Consider the following 27,938-nt stretch of genomic DNA (forward strand, 5'->3'; position numbering starts at 1 on the left):
GCTGGTCTTCAGATAAAAGAATATTCAAGAGAAAAGGAAATTCAGATCCTAAGGGTTAAATTCTAAAGGTGGACAATTGCTTGCATTTACTGACAAGCTGACCATAAATTCCAGGTAAGGCTGAAATCTTTCATGTATCTTGGTTTTTCTCATAGCATATATTCCATTACATATTGAAAACTGGTAGAACCACAGACTCTCAGAGGCCATGAACTGATCTGCTATGTTACTTTCACAATTTAAAGTCTCTCACAAGCAAAGTTTTGCTGGCCTGGCCAGTGTGGTTCAGTAGGTTGAGCGTTGTCCCATGTACCCAGGTTCTGGGTCAGGGCACATACCTTTGTTGCGGGTTCAATCCCCAATAGGGGTCATGCAGGAGGCAGCAGATCAATGTTTCTCTCTCTCTGTCTTTCCCTTCCTTTCTCTCTAAAGTCAATTAAAAAACATATTAAAAAAAAGTTTTGCTGGTATGTGATTTTATCCCTGTAGGCACATACCATTCATTTTAAAAGTGCAAACATGCAGAAAAACAGGACCCAATATGCACACGCTCCACACCAATTTAACATATAATAAACAACACTGTAAGCAGTGCCTATACTCTGCTTTTTGGTGTATCTTAGATGTCCTGGATGTTTCTAGTGTACTCTAGATATATTATGTAGTCTGTCAATATTATCCTTCAAATTGCTAGAAGGCAGGGACTGGGTGATGTTCTTGCAATTAATTCTACGTAGATGCATACAGGTAAATGATGAATGAGGCCTCATGTGGTGACTTACCAGTGTTCTCCAAGGACTAAAGGCTAAACCTCAGAAATCAGAGCAGCCATCCCTTTGTCAATAGACCTCCAAGGGCCTCAGGACAGGGGAAAAGAGATATTCATCTCCACCCAATTTGATTGGATTTCAGCTCCTTGTGCTGTTGCCAAGATGGCAGTTATTCTAAGTCCTGACCTTTTTTCCCTGGACTTTACCATTCTGTAAATCTCGGTAAACAGTTTGGTTCCTACTTGGGAATATCTATCCTAGATAAGCACAGTTATTACTCATGCCCAACGTAGTAGCCCTTTCTCCTCCCCTCCTGGAACCTCCAGTAGCGCCATATACAAATGAAGTGTCCATTTCACAGTTTAGCAAAATTTTCTACTTCAGCTGTGCCTCTGTTGTTACCTTGTGTGCTTGTCTCCCCCCACAAGAGTGTTAATCCCTAGAAATTCTCTCTGGCAACTCCTCAAAGAGAATCAGTTTCCCAGGAGAAAATTGAAAGCCCTGCAGAGAAAAGGTCTGAACTGGGTTTTACCAGATGAATGATGGGGCATTCCAAACAGCTCATGGAGGGCCTTGGACAGCTAGGAGCCTGTATTCCCAATATTTCCCCCACCCTTCCAATACCACTGGAGTATCACTCACAGCAGTGATTCTGAGTGCCAAAGGACTGGGATGTCTTCTAGGAGAGGTATTAAAATATAGGCAGTAGGCCTTTTAGAGGGGAGCATGCAACTCTGTCTACATTGTAACAGGAGAGGTCCTCTGAAGGTTTTTAAATAAGAGTAGTAGGATTAGATCTTGGAAAAAATGACTTCTAAATATAAACATGTATTTCCAGTTTCCTAACGGATGCATCTACTGCAAAGTCCTGTAAGTTCTCATACTTGTGTCCAATATTTGTAGGAGATACCCCAAAATCTGCACATAAAACATAGTTTGCTCAGTTTTGACACATGTATACATCCAGTAAACTATCACAATCAAAATTAACATTTTTATCACCCCTAAAGTTTCCTTGTATTTCTTTGTAACCCAGCCCCACCACTGGTCTTTTTTTTTTTTTTGTCCTCACTCGAGGACATTTTTCCATTTTTTGTTTGGACAGAGTAGGAAGGAGAAAGAGGTAGAGAGAGAAACATCGATGTGAAAGGGACACATCGAGTGGCTGCCTCCCACAGGACCCAACCAGGCCGGGGACAAACCGCAACTGAGGTTCGTGCCCTTAGCGGGAACCAAACCCAGGCCTCTCTGGACTGCGGGCCGATGCTCCAGCCACTGAGCCAAACCGGCCAGGGCTGGTCTTCCTTGTAGATACTATCATGCCTCCCCCCCAAACTGGGCCCAGTCAGATTCTTTCTCCAAGGTATCCGGATCTGGAAAGAACACAGTGGCAGAGTGGCTGAAGCAAAGTCTTCCAATGACAGCTGCCTAAAGGGGCAATCCACACATTCCTGTTACAGACATCCGGGCTGGTTCTTGTCCTTTCTACAGCATGGTTGTTCTTTCAGTTCTATGAGCTGCCTAATATCCTTTGAACATAATTGTGTCAGTTTGTTGTTTGCAAATAGAGAACCCACATACAATGCACTTCCTCCTACAGTCACCATTTTAGGGGATGGCACCATCAAATTCTAGTCTGTCAAGCCTAACCTAGAATAATTCTTTAGTATTTGAGTCTTCATCATATGTCCTCTTCTAACACATTGCTAAATCCTGCCCATTCTTCTCTCTGCTTAATATTCCGTCAATATATGGTTCTTACTTTTTCTACTCATCATTATTTCTCTAGTTCCCAGGAGTGCTTGGTACAGAGCAAGTACTCAATAAATGCTTGCTGAATGACTGAACAAAAGGTGACATTATCCATCACCCTTAGAAACAGAAGCAAAGATGGACCAATGAGCATTTACTTGTGTCCAGGTTTATCAGGATGGCAAGACTTCAGTTAGCTTTTAATGTTTTCACAGAAGCAAATGATACAACTTGACTCCAGGACTTCTGATTCTCAATTCTATACCATTTCCATTATAATATTATACTTTGTATCCTTTCCCTTCATTTGGAGTGCCACTTATTCTTCCATTCTGCTCATATCCTTACTTATACCAAGTACCAGACTATAAACCCTAGATATTGCTCTAAAATGTAATTCCTTTCCAAGGGTATCTAAATTGAGGAGCCTGTGGCCCATAGCATCATCAAATAGTTATAGCTAGGATGTCAGGTGAGCTGGAGGTCAGTGATATGATTAAAGCTTTCTGAACCTAGGGTAGAATCAATAACCTTGTCTACATGGAGAACAGTGTGCTGGGATGGGACAACCTCCCTGTGTCAAACAATGAATCCATACATAGAATATTGCTTTATTTAACAATTTGAAAATATGTTCCTTTGGATTTAAGTCTTGAAAAATGAGAGGTAATCAAAGATTTGTTTCCTGTTCTCTGAGTTGTGTGTGAATCTATAAATGCTTTTGCTTGTTATAGTCATTTTAGCCCCGCTTTAATTAATATATAATGTCTTATTATTATAACAATGCTAAAACCTGAATTAAATATTCCCTGAGTCTAATGATCTCCTCTCCCAAGCCTGCCTGCCTCCCTTTCTCCCCCAAGTCTGCTTCTCAGCCTCCATTAATGCTAGGTCTTTAGAGACCACCAGCACCCGTACTTGAGAACCTAGAAATGAATATTGGATCTTAAGTTCCTGTGACTTATATATCCTCTGAGGAGTTTCTCTGGGAGGTGTGTGTATGTGGGAGGTCTTGAGAGTTCCTCTTCAGAGTTGTGCACTTTGAATTGTAGATACCTGGAAAGTAAACATGAGTGCATTAGACGCTTACCTGCCCTCCCACCAACCACTCAAGGAGGGTAAAAACTCAATTTGTTTCTATCAAACTATATTTCATGTTATGCACTGTTGAGGGAAGTGAAACTGGTTGTTAGGATTATTGTCAAGACTTGTTGCAGATATTATTCATTACATCCTTCATCATCTCTTTATGAGGATTCACAGGAGAAATTTCTTTTTCATTTTAGTAGCAGGAGTTGTTTAAAGGAATAGCATCATGAATTGGTAAAATGATCAGATTTTTCTCTTCATGGATGTTTAGAAAGTCTGGAACCAATTTTGTGATCCAACCTTAGTAAGTTTATTTTATAGAATGTATTTGTCTAATTCATAACTCCATTTTATGTTACTGTCACTAATATGCTTCTGAGTTATTTTGCTGTATTGTGTGTGTGTGTGTGTGTTTACCTTTTCATATCCTAATTCCTTTTTGAAATAAATTCAGATATAACTAAATAAGTACTTAGGAGATGGGCTATGGTAAGAGGTCAAGAGATGCAAGGCCAAGTGTTGGGAAATGGGCATAAAAAACCACAAAGTCCCAGTTTACTCTTGGTTCCCCTGTTCCCACCTGCGTGACTTTGCCCTAAGGATATTTTTCACTGCTAGGTTCCCTTTGTAGCCCACAGTGAAGATTCTAGTCTGTAGCCAAACTTCTATCCACTCCCAATGTGGTCCCAATGTCCAATTTTACCACCCATCTTGGTCTCTATGTATCTGGCCTCCTTACCTCTTCTTGAGGCTCAGGTGCTGTGGCGTTGCTGTCTTCTGGAACCACAGAGACATGAGGTTGGAGACTCTGGCTCTATAAAAAGAAGAGTTCTGCCAGTGAGAGGTGGTTCTACCTTCCCAGCATCTCAGTTAATAAGGCTCTTTTGTGCCTTACGCTCTACAAAGTCATAGATAATACAAAGGGCAAATATACAATGTTGTTTCACTATAGCCTGAAAGCATCAGGGAAGGTTTTACTGTTCTCTTTCACAGGTCAAGAAGTCAAGATTCAGAGGGTAAAATGACTTGCTGGGACAGGTAACCAGGTCATTGGGGTCCAGAGTTGTTTCCATGATCAGACACTATAATTTGTGACACACATGTATATCTATGTGGGAGTCTGTGAGGGTATAAATATAGGTCTTAAGAACACTACCTACCACTTTTAGACTAACCCTCCTCAAGAAGGCACGCAGCTCTCACACTTAAGATGATCCTAACCTATCGCGGTGAGGAGAAGCAAGTGGTATAATGACTTCTCTGGGAAGAATTCTAGATTCTGTGGTAGGAATCCAAGGTGTAGAAAACTCTGTCTAGGAACTGCTAAGCCAGGAGAAGACCTTGGAACTCTATAAGTATGAATGAATTTATTTATTTAAAAAAATTTCTTTTCTTTTATTGATTTAGAGGAAGAGGAAGGGAGAGGGAAAGACAGAAACATCGATGAGAGAGAACATTGACCAACCACCTCCTTCATGCCCCTCACTGAGGATTTGGCCCACAACCTGGGCATGTGCCCTGATCAGTCATCGAACTGGTGACCTCTTGGTGTATGGGTCAATGCTTGACCACTGAGCCACACCAACTGGGCTATTTAAAAAAAAATTTTTTATAATCCTTACCCGAGGATATTTTTTCATTTATCTTCAGATAGGGTGGGAGGGGTGAGATAGAGAGAGAGCGAGAGAGAGAAACTTTTGTGAGAGAGAGACACATCGATTGTTGCCTCCTGCATGACCCAACCAGGGCTGGGGACTGAACTGCAACCAAGGTACGTGCCCTTGACCGGAATCAAACCTGTGACTCTTTGGTCCGTGGGCTGATACTCTAACTGCTGAGCCAAACTGGCCAGGGCATGAATTTATTTTTTAATTAAAATTTAATTCATACACTATAAAATTCCCTTTTAAAATACCCTTTTAAAGTGGAACCAATTTCTATCAGTATGGCAGCTACTTGAAATTTTTAAAATTTTTCTTTTAGGAAATTTTTCTTCTTCTTACTCCCTCCTCTGATTCCAGGCCATGCATTACCTCAAAGGTAATACCACCTTCCAGAAAGTTATCATTCTCTCTCAGGTATTCTGAATACTAAGCAAGAACAAAATTTCTCATAGTCATCTTTTTATTTACCCATTTTATGTATGATATGTCCATAATTCTGCTTGAGAGAAAATATGATTTATGATGCATCTGTAAGGAAAGTAACAGACCTTGTAGGACATAGGCTTCAGAGGATTGATGACACTGATAGGCTAGGATCTAAGATGCTCTAATTGCTTAATTCCATAGGAAAAATATGTCTCCTTAGCTGATGACCAAAGCAATCCCACAGGAGAGGCTGGGAGTAAAAAACACTATAAATCCCACATATAAGGAGGTAGCCTCAGGGGAAAGGAGGTTGTGTCCTGTACCTCTTTCCAAAGGAGAACAGTGTTACTAGTTTGTTCCTCAAAATAGACAGCATTTTGGCCCCTATAATCTCCCTTTCAATATGATTACTCCAAGAATAAAAATTTGTTTTTTTATTCACCAAAGCCAAATAGCAGCTCATATTATTGCTGTCTCCATACTAAAATCATATATTACAAAATCAAATATAAATTAATTTTGGATTTTCCATACTATTGAGTTACTCTTTTCAGAGCAGAAATGTGAGAAGTGGCTACACTTGACTCAAAGTCCCGCATTTACCTTGTGCTTCTTCACTGTCCACATGCCCCGCCCACATCTCTCTCAATCAGCAGTGAACTCAGACCAGAAACCAGCCAAGGGAAAGTTTTATCTTTTTTCTATTAGGACCTTCAGTACCTTATGTGAATCAAGTCTCGGGGCATAATAATGTTGACGACTTAGATTTCAGTACCTCAGGGGAGTCAGCCGAGATAAACTTATTGTTCTCTTCCTTGTCTTCCATCTTACTTGCCTTGTCAGACTCTGAAAAAACCTGTGGATCAAAGAGGACAATGTGCAAGAAAGTTCTGTACCTTCACACACGGGATGCCACCCTGGTACCCTTTGTGCATGTTAATTCCTCTCAGATAGCAGGAGGCTCCCACGGTAGTGTTGTCAAATTTCAGTTAGGCATAGGCAGTAGTAGGGTGGTACCTGATCTGAGGGGTATCAGAAATCTTATATTCCCAGATATCCACATGGCTCATGCCCTGGCCTTCTTCATTATCCCAATGTCACTTTCTCTGGCCACTCTGTTTAATACTGCAATTGAGCCCTGGCAGGTGTGGCTCAGTTGGTTGAGCATCATCCCATGCACTGAGAGGTGACCAGTTCGATTCCCAGTCAGGGTACATGCCCAGGTTGTGGGCTCAATCTCATAGGAGGCAGCTAATCAATGTATCTATCTCCCGTTGATGTTTTTCTCTCTCTCCTTCTCCATTCCTCTCTCTAAAATCCTTGAGGAATTAAAATATATATATATATATAATTTTTTTTTTTTAAATCCTCACCCAAGGATATTTTTCCATTTATCTTTAGATAGAGTGGGAGGGAGAGAGAGAGAGAGAGCAACATTGATGCAAGAGAGACACATTAATTGGTTGCTTCCCGCATGACCCCAACCAGGCCGGGAACCAAACTGCAACCAAGGTATGTGCCGTTGTCTGGAATCGAACCCGTGACTCTTTGGTCCAGGTGCTGACGCTCTAACTGCTGAGCCAAACCGGCCAGGGATATATATATTTTAAACAGAGAGAGAAAGGGAGAAAGAGACAGAAACATCAATGGGAGAGAGAATCATCGATCGGCTGCCTCCTGCACACCCCTCACTGGGGAGCGAGCCTGCAACCTGGGTATGCGCTTGGACCAGGAATTGAACCTGCGACCTTTTGGTGCATGGATCGACGCTCAACTACTGAGCCACACTGGCTGGGCAATAAAAACATATTTAAAAAATAAAATAAAATGCAATTCAGCCCCTATTCCCTGTGCCTTCCCCTACTTAATTTTTTCCCACATCTCTTACCATCACTAATTGTAATTTTACCTATTTATTCTGTTTTGTGTTTATCTTCTTTAATTCTCTACTAGGATATAAGATGCAGAAAGGCAAGGAATTTTATGTTTTGTTCACTGTAATACCCCACCTCCTAGAAAAGTGCCTGGTACTTAGTAAGGGCTCAATAAGTAATTGTGGAATGAATGAATGAATGAATGAATCTTGGTACGATCTAGACAGATATCTCGGATTAGATCTCTATAATGCCTCTAACAGATGATCATATATCTTAGTTTTTAACATTTAGGAAGGCCCATCCCATTTTGGTGTTTGGAAGCCCCTTGTGTACCCTTTCTCTTATATTCAAAAAATAGTTTTCCATACTGTTTTTTTAACAGAATTAACTGCTAAAAGTTCCCCTTGTATTGATCCAAAATGTACTTTAAAACAATCTTTACACATAGGGCCTTGTTCTACCCTCAGGAATCTCACAGAAGACATCAAATCTCTCTATGATAGCCTTTCTATATAATCTGAACAGAATATGACTTGATATCCGAATTCTCCACAGAACTGGTTACTCTCCAGAGGGTCTGTGTCTCTATTTTAACACAATTCTTTTCTCATCCATATTCTCATCTTTCAAAAGACCATTTCTTTTGCTTTCCTTTCTCTGTGAGGTTCTTCTTCTAGGTCTTTCTTACTAAAGAAATGATTGGAAATTTGCTAATGCCATTTTGGTTGAGGTCTATTTACCATAGTCACAAGTATGACAAACTGAAGTAAGACCCTGTTCCCCACCCCGTATTCAAAAAAGTAAAGCTCAGGATGTCAGTTGTAGAGTCTTTATATTAGAACTTGGAGCAAAAAAAGGAAATTAGTAGAAATCTTCTCATAATATTAGAGATAAGCCCTCTGCAGAAGTCAGTTACCCTAACAGTATAGATCTCTAAATTGCTTTGAAGATGTGAAATAATCCTGAGAACCAAAAAAAGGTGATCAAGAGTATCCTTGAGACTATAACATAAAGACATAAAATCTGATCAACTGTGGAACAACATGGCTACAGTAAAGATGATCTACATAGAGGTTATAAAAGAGAACAGAGACTTCATCAGATGCATTCTCACCTGAGGGATCATTGAGGTGGGGGAAGTACAAAGTTCTGGGTTCAGATTGTCGATGTTTTCCTTTTCTCTGTCCTCAGGAGTTCTAACTGGCTTCTCTGGTGGCTGTGGATCAAGAGAAACCTCCGAAGTGGCCCTAGGACTAGGACTTGGGGTCCCAGCCCCCAAGAAGGCTCTGGGGCTAGTGGGTGAACCCTGTTCAGAAGCTGTAGGACTGGAGGGTATGTTCCCCGTGGAGGTCCTAGGGCTGGGAGTGGCTCTGGGTGGAGGAGGCCTATTAGGGGGTGCTGAGGTCCTCTGGATAGAGGCTCTCTTCTTCAGTTGTTCAGACCCTTCACTTGAGGTTCGGGTTCGGAGAACAACCTCTGGGAAAGATGAAGACTGCTCTGAAGGGATTCGGGCTCTGTCTGGGGATGGAGTTGGGGAGCCAGGGGGATCCTTCTCTTGGGTCTCGCCACCCTCAGTGGTAGAAGAGGGCTGGGCCTGGGTAGGGCCATTGCAGGCTGGCTGAGGCTCTCCCTCCTCAGAGGAGCTTGCTTTAGCCTCTTCTTCTTCTATTTCCTTTTCTTTTAAAGGCTCTTCTTTAATCTCCGAGTTGTTTTCTCCCTGGGCTAGATCAGATGCTAGCTCTTCTTCACTTGCTGAGGTGGAGTCCCTCTCACTCGTCAAGGAGAGTGCAGAGGGACTGGTAGGTGAGGTGAGAGGGCTGGAGGCTGCAGATGTCCGAACTGGGGAAGAGATGACTAAAGAGCGTCTGCTGCTGCTAAAAAACATGAAGGACATTTAGATTCATAAGAGCTAAAAACTGGAAGTTTTATTGGGTATTTTTAAATACCCCCAAATAATGATGCTTGTTACAGAATAATAAAACAGAATAAAGTAATTTAAAATGATACTAGAAAGTTTGTATAATTTTCAATAATGCTTATGTTATCAAGTGGAGTATGAAAGGCTATATCACAATCTCAATTATGTAAAAATATATAAAGAAAAAGAGACTGGAAAGTAACAGCAACATACTAACAAAATATTTTCTCTGGGGAAAAGATTCATGGGTGATATATAGTTAATCTCCATGGATTCTGCATTTGCAAATTCACTGACTCCCTAAAATTTACTTTTAACCAAAAATCAGTATTTGTGATGATGATTTCATGGTCATCCACAGACACGAAATTGTGAAAAATCAGTGCCCGACAGCAATTTCTCAGCTGAGGTCCAACAAGGAAATATTCTGCCTTGTTTCAGCTCTCATTCTGTAAATATGTCCTTTTGCCATGCTTTTTACATTGCTGTAATTTTTGTTAGAGCTTTTGCTGTTTAAAATGACCTCCAAGTGCCCTATCTGGTTTTGCTCAGCAGTTAGAGCATCGGCCAGCCAACTGAAGGGTCCTGGGTTTGATTCCCAGTCAAGGGCACCCGCCTGGGTTGCGCTTGTGTGGGATGCAATCAGTCGCAACCAATTGATGTTTCTCTCTGTCCCTCCCTCTCTTTCACTCTATCTAAAAAAAAAATCCTCTGGTGAGGATTAACAAAATAAATAAATAAATAAAAATAAAATGACTTCCAAGTGTAGTGCTAAGAGCAAAAGACTGTGATGTGCCTTACAGAGAGAAACTATGTATGTTACATAAGCTTTGTTCAGGCATGAGTTACATAGTACTGTTGGCTGTGAGTTCAACATTAATGAATTAAGAATATACATATGAAATAAATAGAAGTACACAGAAGACAAGGTTATGTACTGATCAATTGATGAAAATGTTGGGACCAAGGGCTACCAGAAACCTGACCCTGTGTTTCCCCTAAGAGCAATGGTTCAATATTCGCTAATTCAGTGCTCCTGGTGAATTTATAGAACATAACTACCGTGAATAACAAAAATCAGCTGTAACATTTATTTATTTATTTATTTATTTATTTTCCTCACCCGAGGACATTTTTCCATTTTTTGTTCAGGTAGAGTGGGAGGGAGAGAGAGGAACAGAGAGAGAGAGAGAGAGAAACATCGATGTGAAAGGAACACATTGAGTGGCTGCCACCCGCACAACCGACCAGGGCCGGGGACAAACTGCAACTGAGGTACACGCCCTTAGCGGGAACCGAACCCGGGTCTCTCAGGACCGCAGGCCGACGCTCTAACCGCTGAACCAAACCGGCCAGGGCCAGCTGTAACATTTATTAAGAATGCTGGATACTGTGCTGGGTGCTTCTAAAGCCATCATCAACTTAACTCCTCGCCTCCTAAGTGTCTCCTATGTACTATTCACCAACTGATTAAGCAACCCACAATAATTTACTTGACAGGTACCAACTATGTATTGTGTTCTGGGCACAAGGATGGGAGATGGGGATAGGAAGACAAAGAGGTAAAAAAAAAATGGCCCTGGCCAGTTTGGCTCAGCGGTTAGAGCGTCGGCCCGCGGTCTGGAGAGACCCGGGTTCGGTTCCGCTAAGGGCACATACCTCAGGTGCAGTTTGTCCCCGGCCCTGGCTGGGTCGTGTGGGTGGCAACCACTCGATGTGTCCCTTTCACGTCGCTGTTTCTTTCTCTCTCTCTCCCTCTCCCACTCTATATCAAAAAATGTCCTCAGGTGAGGATAAAAAAAAAATGTTCATCTAAGGGAGTTTCTCATATGACATAAACTGAGTGATATAAGGTTCTTTCTAGCACTATAATTTTAGAGGTCAGTAGGTTTATTTATTTATTTTTTTTATTTTTATTTTTTAGAGGTCAGTAAGTTTAGAAGGCCCAGGACACAGCAAGGAAATACCAGATTTCCCTTCAAGGTTCTGAGACATCTTGGTGTAAGTATTGGTAAGTTTCAGATGGATGGACAATTAGAGAAAACTATGGCTTTCAATATTGGGAAAAGAAGGGAGTGAGTTTTTGGAGCAAAAGGGACTTCTCATAGGAAGCCTACTTTGTCTCCTTAGTGATTCTTTGTAATAGTCTGTAACTAATTGCTAAATGAGTAGTACAAGCAACAGATGTGAGCCTTATTCTTCCTTCAAGTCTCAAGTTCAAGTTCACCATCTCCTTAAAGCCTCCCTAGGCCATCTGTACATTGGCAATTGCTTACCTCTCTGGAATTCCTACCAATCTCATTAGGCCCTTTGGTCTCATTAGGCACTTTGTATGTGCAAGTTTATATTGTTCCTTGTCTCCTTATGCACTTTCTCTGTCCTTTCAACTTTTTGTAAATCACTTTAGGGAAAGGACAAATCTCTTATGTCTTTGGATCCCTATTTCTCAGCATAAAAGCTTACACATAGAAGAAACTTAATAAACTTCCTGAATAAAGACTTCAGAATAAGAAAGTGATCACATTCTGAGGGACCAGTGAATTGCTTACACTTACCAGGATAAAGAATGTATGAAGGCAATAGACACCACAAAAAAAGAAGAAGAAAAAAAGGGGAAAATCAACCCATAACAGATTGAAAAAGGACATTTGCAATCCATATCATTAAAGAATTAATATCCAGAATATAAAAAAAACCCAAACTTCATAAAAATAAATGTTTTTAAAAAGGGTAAACAATCCAAACGAAAAATTTGAAGAAAGGATAAACAGTAGAGTTACAGAATAGGAATCTTAAATGGCTAATAACAAGAAAAGATGTTCAAGCTCACCGGCAGTTGTGGAGATGTGAATTAGAACAGCAAAAAATTACATTTCATACCCATTAGCTTGAAAATTAAGAAGTCTGATAATGTTACACATAGCAAGAATATGGAGCAATGGGGGCTTTTAGTCACTGTTGGTGAGTTGTAAATGGAAACAATTACTCTGTAGAACAATTTGGCAATGGTAATGTCTAGTAAGGCCCAAGAAGCCCAAATGCACAGACTCTACGACTCAGCAATGCCACTCCCTATACACAGCCTAAGGAAACTCCTGATAATATTCACAAGGAGAAATATGAAACATGTTCACTGTACCATTATTTGTAATAGCAAAAACAGGAAAACAAACCAAATATTCATTAGCAGGAGGAGAGATATATAAATTGTGAACTAGCCATAAAACAGCATCCATAATAATATGGAAAGAACAGAGCTAGCAAGGCAGAACAAGAATAAATAAGTCTCACAAACAATACTAAGGGAACAAAAGAAGTTGCAAAAGAGTACATACAGTATAATTCTATTTACATAAAGTTGCAAAACATGTAAAATAATGTTTTCTGTTTGTATATATGTGTACAGTCATAGTAAAAAGACATGCATGGGGATAATAAATACTAAATTTAAGATAGTGATTATTTTTGGTGGAAAGTGAGTGGGGGAAGGGATACTGGGAGCTTCAATTATATATATATATATAAAATAGTTGTTTGCTTAAATTTGGTGGTAGGTATATGAATATTTGTTGTATTATTCTTTATAACTGTAGTTATAGCTGAAATATTTCATAAAAGGTAAAATAATTTATATAGGGGTGTAATAAAAAACAATATCATGCATGTAAGCAGAAAGGAAAGGCTAGGATTTGGGATTAAAAATTAAATATGTTCACACACAGGACAAGTGAAAGAGGAAAGAATCTCAGAAGTTGCTCACCTTGGTAGTCCCTTCACCACAAAGACTTTGTTGGAATGTTGCTTTTCCAGTTTGCTCATCACTTCATAGAGATTGTGGTTTAGCTAGAGCCAGCAAGAGAGAAGGGGATGCTAGTCAGATGGAACCGGAGACTGGCATATCCCTTCTCTACTTTCTTTCAGACAGCTCCCCAAAATAAAACCTCCTGATCTTTAACTATAAAATTCCTCATCTCTTTTGCAGGGTCCTGTTCTACCACCCCTTCTTCCTTGACTTCCTTCTTTTTAACAAAAACCTTTTTTTTCTTTGTTGATTAAATTTTTTTTTCCTTTATTGACTTTAGAGAGAGAGGGAGAGAGAGATAGAAACATCGATAAGAGAACATCAACTGGCCACCTCCTGCATGCTCCCCACTGGGGATCGGGCCCACAACTTGGGCATGTGTCCTGACCAGGAATCGAACCAGTGACCTCTTGGTGCATGGGTCGATGCTCAACCACTGAGCCACACCAGCTGGACTATTTATTGATTTTAGAGAGGGAAAGAAATAGAAACATCAATGAGAGAGAACATTGATTGGCTGCCTCCTGCATGCCCCCCACTGGGGATTTGGCCTGTGACCTGGGCATGGTGCATCGGTCAACGCTCAATCACTGAGCCACACCAGCTGGGCTCCCTTCTTAAGTTCTGCCTCTTCCATCAGGCTGGCTTTCTTAAGGCTAGGTCCTTGATGTTTGATTTGAGGTTCTAGCTTCTCTTAGGTGATCCAGGGAATGAAAAATAATTGTAATATTAATTAAGCAAATCATAATTTAGTCAGAGTAACTGTGGAGAGGAACATGTGTGGATGTGGATGTGAATATAGTTAATAACAGCCAAGAGTCTTGGAATCCCAGGACTAGAAAAGACCCCATGAGGTCATGTTATGTGGCTGCCTGTCACTGAATAGGACTGGCTCTATTCAAGACCAACTAACTACAAAAGAAACTGACATGTACTTAAACACTGCCCTCTCTACTCTGTAGCAACCAAAGATAGAGATTTCACAACTTGGCTCATTTCAAGCTGTTCCTTCCATAGGCCTAACCTCCTTTATTCATCTGAAGTTCAAGTTTGGATGCTATTATTCAGCTGTTAATGGAAATGGAAAGGGCCCTCTGCTGTATGTGTGTGTGTGTGTATATATATATATATATATATATATATATATATGCTTTAATATGATCAATATAGTTAATCAAGTGCTATTATTTCATCATGAGAAAGGGGTAAAATCTGTGGTGCTGATATGGATACTTAATGATTATGTAAATTAGAACTACTTTCATATTTATTAGAAAAACCCACCGAGGTGTCTAAATTGACCAGCTGTGTCTCACCTTGCTCATTTCCCTGTAGAAGACGTCCTTCAAGTTGGAAATGTTTTGAAAGATGGTCACATAACAGCCAATACGACTATTAGGAGGCAAAACAACAAACATACAGGTAAGGGTTGGTAAAGAAAGTCTTTGTTTGAAGACACAAGGTAGGAGCTTTAGCGAAAGCCAGCTATCAAGAAGGCTCCTCAGAGAAAAGCACCCTACATCTTGTGTCTCAGGATGTTCTGGGATCTGATTTATCAGAGCCAGCCCAGGAGCACAACCAACTCTCAGGAATGAAGCCAGAGGCGACACTCAGCCCAGGCTGACATCAAAGTATAACAGATCTCTAGCTGCATGAAGTTATCTGATTCAGGCTCTTTAGGTAGTGAAGCAGACAGTAAAGTGCTTTGAAGAATTTTTATTTATTAAAAAAAATTTTTTTCTTTATTGATTTATTGAAGAGAGAGAAAGGGGGAGGGAGAGAGAGATAGAAACATTGATAAGAACATCAACTGACCGCCTCCTGCATGCCCCCTACTGGGGATCTGGCTCACAACCTGGGCATGTACCCTTACCGGGAATCAAACTGGCGACCTTTTGGTATATGGGTCAACACTCAACCATTGAGCCACACTGGCCAGGCATGAAGAATTTTAAAAGTGCTATGTAAATATAAGGCCATACAAAAAAAGAAAAAAGGATATTATATGTAAATTTAAAAAATAAATATAAGGCCATACAATTATAATTATTATAATAAGTAATTATTATTTCTCATTATGCAATATTGGACTTCTATGAAGCTGTATATACATTAATGGAATTCTACTGGAAATGAATTGGAAAAGTTTACATTCAAGAAACTATTCAATTTAAATTCTATTTAAATTAAGTCACATAATGTTTTAGAACACATATATTTATTTAAAAGGCTCTATCATGCCCAACCGGTATGGCTCAGTGGACTGAGCATCATCCCATGGACTGAGAAGTCCTGGTTCAATTCCTAGTCAGGGCACATGCCTGGGTTTTGAGGTCGATTCCCAGTAGGGGGTGTATACAGGCAGCTAATCAATGTATCTCTATCACATAGATGTTTATCTCTCTCTCCTTTCCTCTCTCTCTAAAAAAAAAAAAAAATCAATAAAAATACAATTAAAATAAAAAAATTAAAGGCTCCATCATATGTAGCCTAATATTAAATGACAATATGAAATACACTGGCTACTATTATATTAAAGCATATCTTGTACAGTGAAAAGAAAATAGAATACAAACAGAATTTCTGCTCAGATTCCTCTTCCACTGTAAAAAGTTTACATCTAAAACACTTCTACCTACTGTGAAGCAAAGAGATCTTCATTAATGGAAATGATCATCCCATGATATATTTGTGTAAATCTAGATGGTCACAAACTAAGCTTGCTTAAAACAATACACCCTTGTGTCATGAAACCAGATACTCTTAGTATGCATGATGACAGCACTTTACTTGCCAAGCTCTCTCCTATCCAAGAAGCATCTTGTCTTTAAACCCGGAAAAGCTGGCAGGGCAAGGATGGTTATCTCTGTTACAGATGAAGAAACCAGGGTCTAGAATGATAAGGCAGCTTGCCTAATATTACATAGCAAATTAGTAACCAGGCTAAGGCTACATCCCACTCTTGGACACTTTTTTCCATGAGGTGACATGTTTGGGTTGCCAGGTTGTCCACTAGCCCAGAAGTCCAGCACTTTCCTGAATCTCAGTTCATTACCTATTATAAAGAACAGGGAGCTCCTCTAGCAGTTCCTGGTTCAGATCTTCAAACACAAGCTGAGCTTTGTTGAACTCTTCATCTGCCTAGGTGGCAAAAAAGACAATCCCTCTCAATTCTGAACCCCAGGATAGAAGCTGCTTCTTTTATCCTCTGCATTTTTGCAGGGACTAGGCTTACTTGGAATCATGCCTCTCCTTCTCCAGACCCACACCCTCCACAGCCTTGACTCTCTGGCTATCCTTACAGCATCATTGTCAAAGGAAACAGGACTTCTTTCAGGACACTGGATGTTGAATTTATAATTTCCAAACCCTAGCATGGCCAGGGAAGTTTTATCAGGCTTTTTTTTTTTTTTTACCTTGGCGATCTTGGCCTCATCTTTCTTCTTGGCATTCTGTACCGCCTCCAGGTGGTGTCGAGCACTGTCATAGTCCACGAGTTTCCTACCCCGCTTGGCGATTCTTTCCTAACCCAGAGTCATGAGAAAGGGCTTGATACTTTCAGTGGCCAGGAGTAGGTAGCAGAGTATCAAAGAGAGAGGCAAGATTCCTGGGTCCTATTATCAGATTTTAAGTTCTAAGAGGGTTTTGTGCCCAAGGGATCTCCCTCACTATCTGGAAAGAATGGGAATTCTCAGGGGAGAGAGAGTAAAGGGCAATACTACAGAGCACTTGGAAGCTTACATTAAATATTAATATTTCCTATGAACTCACTATAAACTGGTTCAGCCTCCAGGATAAATGATCTTGAGAATTCTATGAAATTGAAAGGCAGGAGTTTGGGGTTTTACTCCCAACACTGCCATTTATTAGTCTTATGACCCAGGGCAAGGCCCATCTCTTTTGAAGCCTCAGTAGCCTCATCTGCCTTTTGGCATTATTTTTTTATTTTTTTTTATTTTCAATCCTCACCCGAGGATATTTTTCCATTTTTGTACAGCTAGAGTGGGAGGGAGAGAGAGGAAGGGAGAGAGAGAAACATCGACGTGAAGGGACACATCGAGTGCCTGCCACCCGCACGACCAACCAGGGCCGGGGACAAACTGCAACTGAAGTACGTGCCCTTAGCGGGAACCGAACCCAGGTCTCTCTGGACCACAGGCCGACACTCTAACCGCTGAGCCAAACCGGCCAGGGCTTATTTTAAAGATCAAATGCTGGCCCTGCTGGTGTGGCTCACTGGTTGAGCATTGTTCCATGCACCAAGAGGTCGCCGGTTCGATTCTCGGTCAGGGCACACGCCTAGGATTTGGCCCAGGCCAAATCCCCAGTTGGGGGCATGCAGGAGGCAGCCAATCAATGTTCTCTCTCATCGATGTTTCTATCTCTCTCCCTTCTCCCTTCCTCTCTCTCTCAAATCAATAAAGAAAAAAATTTTTTTTAAAAGATCAAATGTGACTGGCTGGTGTGCCTCAGTGAACTGAGCATCATCCCATGGACTGAGAGGTCTGGGTTTGATTCCTAGTCAGGGCACATGCCTGGGTTTCAGTATTGATCTCCAGTAGGGGGTGTGCAGGAGGCAGCTGATTGATGTTTTTCTCTCACATCAATGCTTCTATCTCTTTCTCCTTTCCTGTCTCTCTAAAATAATCAATAAAAACATTGAAAAAAAAAATCCTGAAGTACAATAAAAATATTATGACCACTAAGATAAAGTCTCCTCATCTCATCCAAACTATAAATTATACCAGGAAGAAGTCAGCTATGTTATTGACCCCTGTTCTCATTCTCACAGTCACAAAATTTGAAAGGATCTTAGCAACTGTTTGGTCCAACTTCTTATATAATACATGAACTGCCTCTACAATATCCAAGATAAGATTAAGAATTAGTTCAATTTTTGTTTTAACAGAGACAACCCACCATCTCACTGTGTATTTCATTTTGGGAAAGCTTTAACTATTAGAAAGTTAAGGCTCCCTCTCATTTCTTCCTATTAATATAAAATCAGTGCCCAACAGACTAGGTGTTTAATAAATATGAATGGAATGCATTCTAATTCTGCTTTTTGGAACTGTTTAGAGCAGGTTCACTTCCTCTTTCACCTAACAGATTTTCAAGTACTTGAGGATAACTATTATGACTCCTTCCGCTTGTGTACAATAAACATCTTTTAATCCAATCAGCTGTTTCAAACTAAAAGGGGTGCTCCAACTTGGATCTAATTTAAAACAAGCCCAAATTGCCCTGGCCGGTTTGGCTCAGTGCTTAGAGCGTCGGCCTGCGGTCTGGAGAGACCCGGGTTCAGTTCTGCTAAGGGCGCGTACCTTGGTTGCAGTTTGTCCCCGGCCCTGGTACGTTGTGTGGGTGGCAGCCACTCGATGTGTTCCTTTCACATCGATGTTTCTCTCTCTCTCTGTTCCTCTCTCTCCCTCCCACTCTACCTGAACAAAAAAATGGAAAAATGTCCTCGGGTGAGGAAAAATAAATAAATAAAACAAGCCCAAATCTAGTTCACTGAAATCTAAGTCTCAAGATAACTTCCATACTACCTCTAACTCTCCACCCAAATGTCTTATCTAACCCTCAACTTTAATTCTTCTCTTAACCTATCCCACTTTGTTCCTAACCTTGGGCTCTAACCCTAATTCTAAGTTTAACCCAATATGGTTTCTAACTTATATGGGTCACTCATAACCCATCCTTGATTCTAAATTGAGTAGGTACCTTAATCTCACCAAACTGGGCCACATAGTTTTCCATGGTCCTCAAAGCCTGGTCAGCCAGTTTCTCTTCATAGTCTTCCCAAAGGAGATCATTATTCTGTGGGACAGAGGTGAAGGGGAGTGGTGAGGGCTCCACTTCTCAACAACTGCATACCAGGGAAATACCCCAAATCTTCCTGCAACAGACTTCCTTTTTTGAGCACTGGAATACATCAGATGAAGAAACAGCCCTTCCCCAACAAATTGCCCTATAAGAGGTTGGACATACATTCAGGGATGAAGAACAGGAACAGATGGTCAGAGTACTGGACTCTAGTGCTTGAAGGATAGGGACGTTTAGGAGTAAATAACTGCATGAAGTTAGTTTTCAGAAACAACCAGTCAGGATTTAAGTAGGTAAAACTTCATTATGTTTTAAAGGGGGGAAGAGGGTAAAAAATGGAGGTGTCCACAGATTAGGGAAAGTTTGTTTTTACCTTCATAGTTGCTGCTATTTTCTTCCACCTGTGACTGAGGCTATACAAATGAACAATGTGAACTGGCTCCTTTTTTCCTATTTGCTTGGATGAAGAAGCTAAGGTGATGTTGAAATGAGGGCAGGATTGAAATCCGAAGAGTAGTAAAGCCCAGAACACTCTTACCCCTACAATGGCCTTCAGCTCCTCATGACCGTCCCACTCACTGCTGTAGATCTCCTGCAGGGTTTCTGACACTCTCTTTGAACTTTCATGCATCACTGAAAGGAAAGAACTCTATAAAGTTTCCCAAAAAGTAGTTTGGTATAATCATATGGGCGACAGGCAAATCAGAGGGTCCAATTCAGGAGGACAAACTGAGAAGGTTTGGGTTATCAGTTAGGGAAGCTGGATGGGGCTGGGATAGAAAAAGTTCCAGGAGTCAGGGGCAGGCAAGTGATTAAAAACCCTGAGTACAGCTGTTGTTTTTTTCTATCCCCTAGACCTCCTAAGAACTGCATAAACACCCTCTGGATTTTCTCCTGTGCTATAATACTCACCTTTGACTGCACTAAGAAAGTTCTTCAGATCCTTGTATAGCTTGAGGCCCTCTGCCTGAAATGGAGAAATGCCTTTGGTGACTAAAGAGATATAGTTGGAAAGATGCTCCAGAGGTCAAAGTATAAAGATAGCTTAAAAGCAGAAATAAATCCTGGAATTTCTTCAAGCATTTCCAAATATTTTAAATTAGCTTTTACTCTCTTTACCAAGAAGCTGTAGGTTGTCTTTTTGGAGCAATTTTTAAGCTGGGAAGTTGCTTCCACTACATTGGCATGTCATCTTTCCTCTGTCTGTTCTTCCTTTCAGTGAACAAGAGCCTAGACCTAAGTTCCTCTGATGAAATTTAATGATTGCATGGCCAGTGTGGCCCAGTGGATTGAGTGTTGTCCCATGGACTGAGAGGTCCCGGTTCGATTCCTGGTCAGGGCACATGCCTGTGTTGCAGGTTAGATTCCCAGTAGGGAGCATGAAGGAGGCAGCCGATTGATGTTTCTCTCTCACACTGATGTTTCTATCTCTCTCTCTCTCTCCTATCCTCTCTCTTTAAAAAAATCAATAGAAACATAACATAGATAAAAGAAAGAATTGAAATTTAATGATCCTCTGGCTTATGCCTTCCTCTCTGGGTTAACAGCTACCATGTTCTGCAGACTTCGGACCCTCTTCCTTCTCTGCTCCCTCACACAGGCCTTTCTTCTCCTCCTTTAATGTCCTTCTCTGCCTTGCCCCACTTTACCCTTCCCTCCCATCAGCTACCTGCTTTACATTTCTCTTCCAAGTAGTCTCGTCATTGATTCTCTTCCTGTTCCAATGTGTCCTCACCTATAGTTCTATCTACCTGATTCTATCTTTGCTCCTGTGTTTGAATCCTCATTTTTTTTTCTTTTATTGATTTGAGAGAGAAAGAAAGGGAGAGAGTAAGAGATAGAAACATCAATGAGAGAGAACATCGATTGGCCACCTCCTGGATGCCCCACACTGGGGATCTGGCCCACAACCTGGGCCTGTGCCCTGAATGGGAATTGAACCAGTGACTTTTGTGCATGGGTCGATGCTCAACCACTGAGTCACACCAGCTGGGTTGAATCTTCATTTTTTTTTTTTTTTATCCTCACCCGAGGACATTTTTCCATTTTTTTTTTTTTTTTTATCCTCACCCGAGGATATTTTGCCATTTTTTGTACAGATAGAGTGGGAGGGGGAGAGAGGGAGGGAGGGGGAGAGAGAGAAACATCGACGTGAAGGGACACATCGAGTGGCTGCCACCCGCACGACCAACCAGGGCCGGGGACAAACTGCAACCGAAGTACGTGCCCTTAGCGGGAACCGAACCCGGGTCTCTCCAGACCGCAGGCCGACGCTGTAACCGCTGAGCCAAACTGGCCAGGGCCATTTTTCCATTTTTTGTTCAGATAGAGCGGGAGGGAGAGAGAGGAAGAGAGAGAGAGAGAAACATCGATGTGAAGGGACACATCGAGTGGCTGCCATCCGCATGACCAACCAGGGCCGGGGACAAACTGCAACCGAGGTACGTGCCCTTAGTGGGAACCGAACCCGGGTCTCTCTGGACTGCGGGCCGACGCTCCAACCGCTGAGCCAAACCGGCCAGGGCTGAATCTTCATTTTTTATGTTAGGACTCCCACGCACAAATTAGGTCTCTTCCCTTTAAAAAAGAAGGTAGGAAGGAGAGGAAGGCATTGTTTAGATTTGGCAGTTCAAGTCTCAACTCAATAGATGAGCCACTTTTGTTACAACTGACAAATGTTCACTTAGCCTCTGCTTCTTGAATACCTCCAGCAATCAGAAACTCATGACCTCTTGCTGAGGCTGAACTTCATTTTAAAATAGCTCCATCAGCCCTGGCCTGTTTGGCTCAGCGGTTAAAGCGTCAGCCTGCGGTCCGGAGAGACCCGGGTTCGGTTCCCGCTAAGGGCGCGTACTTCGGTTGCAGTTTGTCCCCGGCCCTGGTTGGTCGAGCGGGTGGCAGCCACTCGATGTGTCCCTTCACGTCGATGTTTCTCTCTCTCTCTCTCCCTTCCTCTCTCTCTCTCCCACTCTATCTCTACAAAAAATGGAAAAATATCCTCGGGTGAGGATAAAAAAAAAAAAATAAATAAAAAATAAAATAAAATAAAATAGCTCCATCAGCCCTGGCCGGTTTGACTCAGAGGTTAGAGCGTCGGCCTGCGGTCCAGAGAGACCCAGGTTCGGTTTCCGCTAAGGGCACGTACCTCGGTTGCAGTTTGTCCCTGGCCCTGGTCGGTCATGCAGGTGGCAGCCACTCGATGTGTTCCTTTCACGTCGATGTTTCTCTCTCTCTCTGTTCCTCTCTCTCCCTCCCACTCTACCTGAACAAAAAAAAAAAAAAAAGGAAAAATGTCCTCGGGTGAGGATAAAAAATAAATTAATTAATTAATTAAAAAATAAATAAAAAATAAAATAAAATAGCTCCATCAGAACTTTTCCCACTGGCCTTAGATTGGCCTTCTGTACTCATAGCATATATAATTTCTCTTCACATATATTTGAAGACATCTTTCACATGCTCTGTACCAACTCTTTTTCACAGGCTTCCTCAATTGTTCCTCAGGGTGTTGTTTAAACCCCTTTCCCTTCTGGTTTATTTCCTCTTGGGAACTCCAGTTTCTAGCAGTTGGATGAGAAGGAAGTTTGAGGCCAGATCACTGACATTTTGGAGCCTGACTTTAGGAGTATGGGACTGAACTGAAAGTGCGCCCAACTTCAAGGGCCAGGTCTGTGGGTTGGAAGAGTGATCCTTCTACCAGTTCAGGTGATGAAGTATTTGAGCTAAGATGCATTATGCAGTACACCATAAAATACTTGTGAACTTGTTCATTTGTTTTATTTGCTTGTACTCATTTCTAGATAGGCTACTGAGTATATCAAAAGTATAAAATATTTAAAGGAGAAAACCTGAAAATTCAGTAAATTGTATCTAAAAACTTAAATTAAAATTTTATATGTGGAAATCTTTGAGGGAAAGATCATTATTATTTGCTTTTAGCAACAGAAAATCTAGGTCTACTCAGTCAAATAAAGAAAACTAGACTAATTCTTTCATACGTGTTCTTGCCGCTAGAGCTCTCCTCTAAGCCAGTCCAAACTTTTGACCATACTTCTGGTTAAAAGTCTCAAGGGGCTAAATACCAGGGCTCAAGGGACATGAAGACAAAGATAGTCTCAAGGTAGTCTAATACACTGTCAGAGAGAGAGAGAAAAACTGGAATTGTGTAGTGTGTCATAGCATATGAGAATAAAGACAGCATCAGAAAAATGACCAAAGAGCAGTCAGATGCTACAGAGACATTAGAATGCAGGAAGGATTTGTAAAAGTCACTGCACTTGGTAATGGGAGGTCACTGTTGACCGTGAGAAAGTGTTTCAATCGCATGGTGGAGAAAAATTCAGTCAGTTAAAAAAAAAATCAGAAACACTCAGCATTCACCAGAAAGGATGTCTCACTTCCTCCTTGGTTTTTCACTAACAGAAAAAAAGTTTAAATAGTCTAACATGTTAAATGTATATAATACCTTTTAAACAAGGCTATGGTAGGTAGGTAGAAGTTTGAGTTTTGCAAATATGATAACCAAGATATTAAAGAGTTTTGAAAGAGTTTTAGGGATTATAGAAATTAACAAGGATTTAAATTTATTTTTTGAAAGAAAATAATTCGTACTTAACTTTTTACTTCACTATGGAGATTTGGTCTCAAAAATACATATTTGAGGAACACAAGCTGTTAAACTATCTTACATAATTTCTATATATAGAATTCTTAATTTTTTATCCCATTAGATATATGGCCTGAAAAACTAGATCAATAATCAAGGCTACCATGTATGATGGTGCAGGCTGTATGTACACTGTTTAAAACTAGGGGGCATTATTTATACCGTAGTTCATAATATGAATGCCTTCTGCCCTCCTTTACACCTCACAAAGTCCAAATCCATTTCTGTGTTTTAGAATCAAGCCTCCTGATCAAAGTTCTTCCTTTAAACTCTTGTTCTTTCCTCCGAGGAGTTGAAGTGGTGGTAGTGGGATGTGGGGTGGCGGAATAACACTGGATGCTATTTTATTTCTCTGACCTGTCTTCCCTGAAATGTCTCCAGGCTAACTCACCATAACATTTCTTCTTTCCTGACAGATGTGACTCTCAATCTTAGGTTACCACTTGTCTGGGAGTCAAACACTTGTCTCAGCCACCAAGTAGCAAGTTATCCCGTTTCTCTGGCTTGTTTCCTCATCTATAAATGCCAGCTAAGGTGATTTCTAGCTCTAAATCTTTGTATCACTTCTCTCTCTGAAGCCCTGTCAGATTCTTGGCAGCACTATAGTCTGAGTTAGTCCCTCCCATCCCTATACAAACAGTCCCAGCCCTCAGTTAATGAACCACTCACTTTGGAAGCTGCTTGTAAATAATCAGGTAGGTGGACAGAGCTATGTCCTAAGAGACTAGGGTAGTGAGGATGAAGAAGGTCCCTGTCTCTGGGTTCCCTACTTGCTGAAGAAAAATAGACTCAGAGAAACCCAAACATTCAGCAAAACAAAGTAAATAGCATGACCAACCTTGAACGAGTGGTGTAAATGTTTGATCTAAAGGAGGTCCAGAAGGGAAAGATGAAGATAGATTTTTAGATATGATTTTAAAGGCAATGACTTGGAAGCAGCTATCACTACCAGAAATAAGAGATTAAGGCCCTGCTTGAGAAAAAGAATTCTTCCTATATAATATGTTTTGGAGAGAGGGAAAGAGGGAAGCAAGTTGAGCCCTCAAAGAAAAATTACCTATGGAAATTTGATTAGGAACCTAGGCAAGTGCAAGGCCCTGAAACCAGGCTGGAAAGTTTGGAAGTGATATTTATTATTAACAACAAGTTTAACTATAAGTTGATTGTGGGCGAGGAATAGGACACATGACCAAACTGGTCCAATTCCCGGAATACATAACTCAATCTCTAACTTTGTACTTTTCCCTCCTGTTCGTCTTAGCTACCCCAGGTCCAGCCTCAGACCTGACTGTATTATCACTGTTTTTCTTCTTAAACTGTGAGAGTCTCGAGGGCAGATATGTTGTCTTATTCATGAAGCCCAGCATCTAGCACTGTACCCTGCATGCATTAGGCACCCATGTAATGTTTGTTAAATGAAATTTCCAAGCGTGTTCAAACACGAGTTACTATAGAATTCAGCATTCTCTCAGGAGAAAAGTTTGCCCTTTTTCCTAATAAAAATCCATTTCATTTCTGAAATATATTTCCCCCATCAAGTGATGTTTAGTTGGTAGGCTCACAAAAAGAATTCTGAGGGAACTGTTCCATCTGGTCCTCTTTTTCTTCTTGATGACCCCATCTCTTAGCCTTTCTACCCACATATCTGCCATTATAGAGCCATCCTATAAGGCAGGGAGGGAGAGAAAGGACTGAGGGACAAAATAGGCCGAGAGCTGGAAACCTTTTAAAGTGGGTGTCAGTTTACTGATTCCTGTTCTTTTTATGCTGGAGTTGAAAGTAGAACAGTAACTGGAGTTGAAAAGAGGCCCAGGGAGGCCTTCTATTGAGATACAGGGAAAAAAGGACAGGGTTTAAGTTTGAATCTTAGCTCTGCGACTTTTATGCTGTAACTTGATGAAATCATTTCCCGCTCAATCAGATCCTATTTCAAAGGAGTTAGACTAAATCATTGGTTGTCAAATGCTGTTCTTAGACTAGCTGCTACATCATTAATTACCTAGAAACCTTAATGTAAAACACAGATTCCCTAGTTAATGATCACCTATGGTTGTTAATATCACAAACAAAAGGAGACAACCAGATATCATGTGTTTCCAGCTGAAAGAATAGAACACCTATAATAATAAATATTCTCGTCACCAAAAGAAACAAAAACAAAAATCTGAATCTCATCTAACTATTAATTTTCAGAAAATACAAGAGATAGAGGAATATGTTGAACAATACCACAGAGATTCAATCAGCAAAGTTTAGACTGCATGAAACTGCAGGAAAAAAACCTAGTATCATAAAAAAAAAAACTGTTACAAAGGTAAGGATTAAAAACCTACAGATTAAGAGATTTAATCTTGCCTGGCAGGTGTGACTCAGTGGATTGAGCATCATCCCATTGACTGTAAGGTCCTAGTTGGATTCCCAGTGAGAGCAAGTGGCCGGGTTGTGGGCTTGATCCCCAGTAGGGGGAGTGCAGAAGATAGCTGACTGATGTTTCTCTCTCACATTGATGTTTCTCTCTCACATTGATGTTTCTCTCCTCTATAAAATCCATAAAACCATGTTAAAAGAAAAAGAGATTTAACCTTAACTCTAAGAGATTTAAACATGTTAAGTACTTGCTGATGTAAACAAACTGAAAAAAAAAAAGACACAAATAAGGGAGTGTGAACATTGACTAGGTATTTTATGATATTAAGAAATTATTGCTGACATTTTTATTTATTTATTTACTTATTTTTATCTTTAGTGTTGAATGTATTACAGATGTTCCTCATTTTTCCCCCATTGACCCCCTCCTCCCCACTCCCACCCCCCCTCCTGCCTTTTCCCACACTGTTGTCTGTGTCCATTGGTTATGCATATAAATTCTTTGGTTTATTTCTTCCCGCCCCCTAACCCCCTTCTCTTTGAAGTTTGTCAGTCGAGCAACCAATTTGTTCTTCTTAATCCCTTCACCTTTTTCATCCATTCCCCCAACCCCCCTCCCATCTGGCAACCAACAAAATGTTCTCTGTATCTATGAGAATGTTTCTGTTCTGCCTGTTTTGTTTGTAGATTCCATTGTCGATAGATATGTATTCACTGCCATTTTCTTTGTTCATATATTTTATCTTTTTCTTCAAAAAGACCCTTCATCATTTCATATAATAACAGTTTGGTGGTGATGAACTCCTTTAACTTTTTCTTTTGTCTGGGAAACTCTTTATATGGCCATCGATTCTAAATGACAGCTTTGCAGGGTAGAGTAATCTTGGTTGTAGGTTCTTGCTTTTCATCACTCTGAATATTTCTTGCCACTCCCTTCTGGCCTGCAAAGTTTCTTTTGAGAAATCAGCTGACAGCCTTATGGGAACTCCCTTGTAGGTAACTAACTGCTTTTCTCTTGCTGCTTTTAAGATTCTCTCTTTGTCTTGAACCTTTTGCATTTTGATGATGATGTGTCTTGGTGTGGGCCTCTTGGGGTTCATCTTGTTTGGGACTCTCTGTGCTTCCTGGACTTGTATGTCTGTTTCCTTCACCAAGTTAGGGAAGTTTTCTGCCATTACTGTTTCAAATAGGTTTTCAATTTCTTGTTCTCTCTCTTCTCCTTCTGGCACCCCTATGATGCGAATGTTGGCACGCTTGAAGTTGTCCCAGAGGCTCCTTACACTATCCTCATTTTTTTGGATTCTTTTTTCTTTTTGCTGTTCTGATTGGGTGTTTTTTTGCTTCCTTATATTCCAAATTGACGGTTTGCTTCTTAGCTTTACCTACTCTACTATTGAATCTGTGTAAATTATTTTTTATTTCAGTTAGTGCCTCCTTCATTTCTGACTGTGCATCCTTCATTTCTGACTGGTCTTTTTTTATGCTCTTGAGGCCCTCGCTAAGTTCATTGAGGTTCTCACTAAGTTCATTGAGCATCCTTATAAGCAGTATTTTGAACTCAGCATCTGTTAGGTTGCTTATCTCCATTTCGCTTAGTTCTTTCCCTGGAGATTTTTTCTGTTCTTTCATTTGGGATTTGTTTCTTTGTCTCCTTATTTTGGCTGCCTCCCTGTGTTTGTTTCTATGTATTACTTAACGAGAGGTATGGGGCTATCTGAGACCAGATGCTGCTTGTTTGAAAGAATTTAGGAAAACCTGAAGCAGGATCCAAGACAGGCCAA

At 40.7% G+C, this 27,938-nt stretch overlaps 1 protein-coding gene across 2 annotated transcripts in view; it reads right to left on the reverse strand.

Annotated features, from left to right (window-relative positions):
• Positions 1–1,985: 1,985 nt before the first annotated feature.
• Positions 1,986–27,938, reverse strand: part of BIN2 (bridging integrator 2) — a 37,328-nt gene continuing 11,375 nt past the window's right edge. Inside the window, exons 3-13 of one of the 2 annotated variants that reach the window (XM_036251151.1) lie at positions 20,037–20,091; positions 19,663–19,757; positions 19,023–19,118; positions 16,715–16,822; positions 16,354–16,439; positions 14,615–14,690; positions 13,257–13,339; positions 8,693–9,452; positions 6,477–6,557; positions 4,351–4,425; positions 1,986–3,578 (exon numbers count right to left, since the gene is read on the reverse strand). In XM_036251151.1, coding sequence (XP_036107044.1) covers positions 3,549–3,578; positions 4,351–4,425; positions 6,477–6,557; positions 8,693–9,452; positions 13,257–13,339; positions 14,615–14,690; positions 16,354–16,439; positions 16,715–16,822; positions 19,023–19,118; positions 19,663–19,757; positions 20,037–20,091 — 1,545 coding nt within the window. In that variant the 3' untranslated portion in view covers positions 1,986–3,548. The remainder of the gene's footprint in view (positions 3,579–4,350; positions 4,426–6,476; positions 6,558–8,692; positions 9,453–13,256; positions 13,340–14,614; positions 14,691–16,353; positions 16,440–16,714; positions 16,823–19,022; positions 19,119–19,662; positions 19,758–20,036; positions 20,092–27,938) is intronic. The other variant, XM_036251152.1, reaches the window with a different exon arrangement.

Source organism: Molossus molossus, unplaced genomic scaffold (assembly GCF_014108415.1).
Source record: "Molossus molossus isolate mMolMol1 unplaced genomic scaffold, mMolMol1.p scaffold_m16_p_10, whole genome shotgun sequence".
NCBI lineage: Eukaryota > Metazoa > Chordata > Mammalia > Chiroptera > Molossidae > Molossus > Molossus molossus.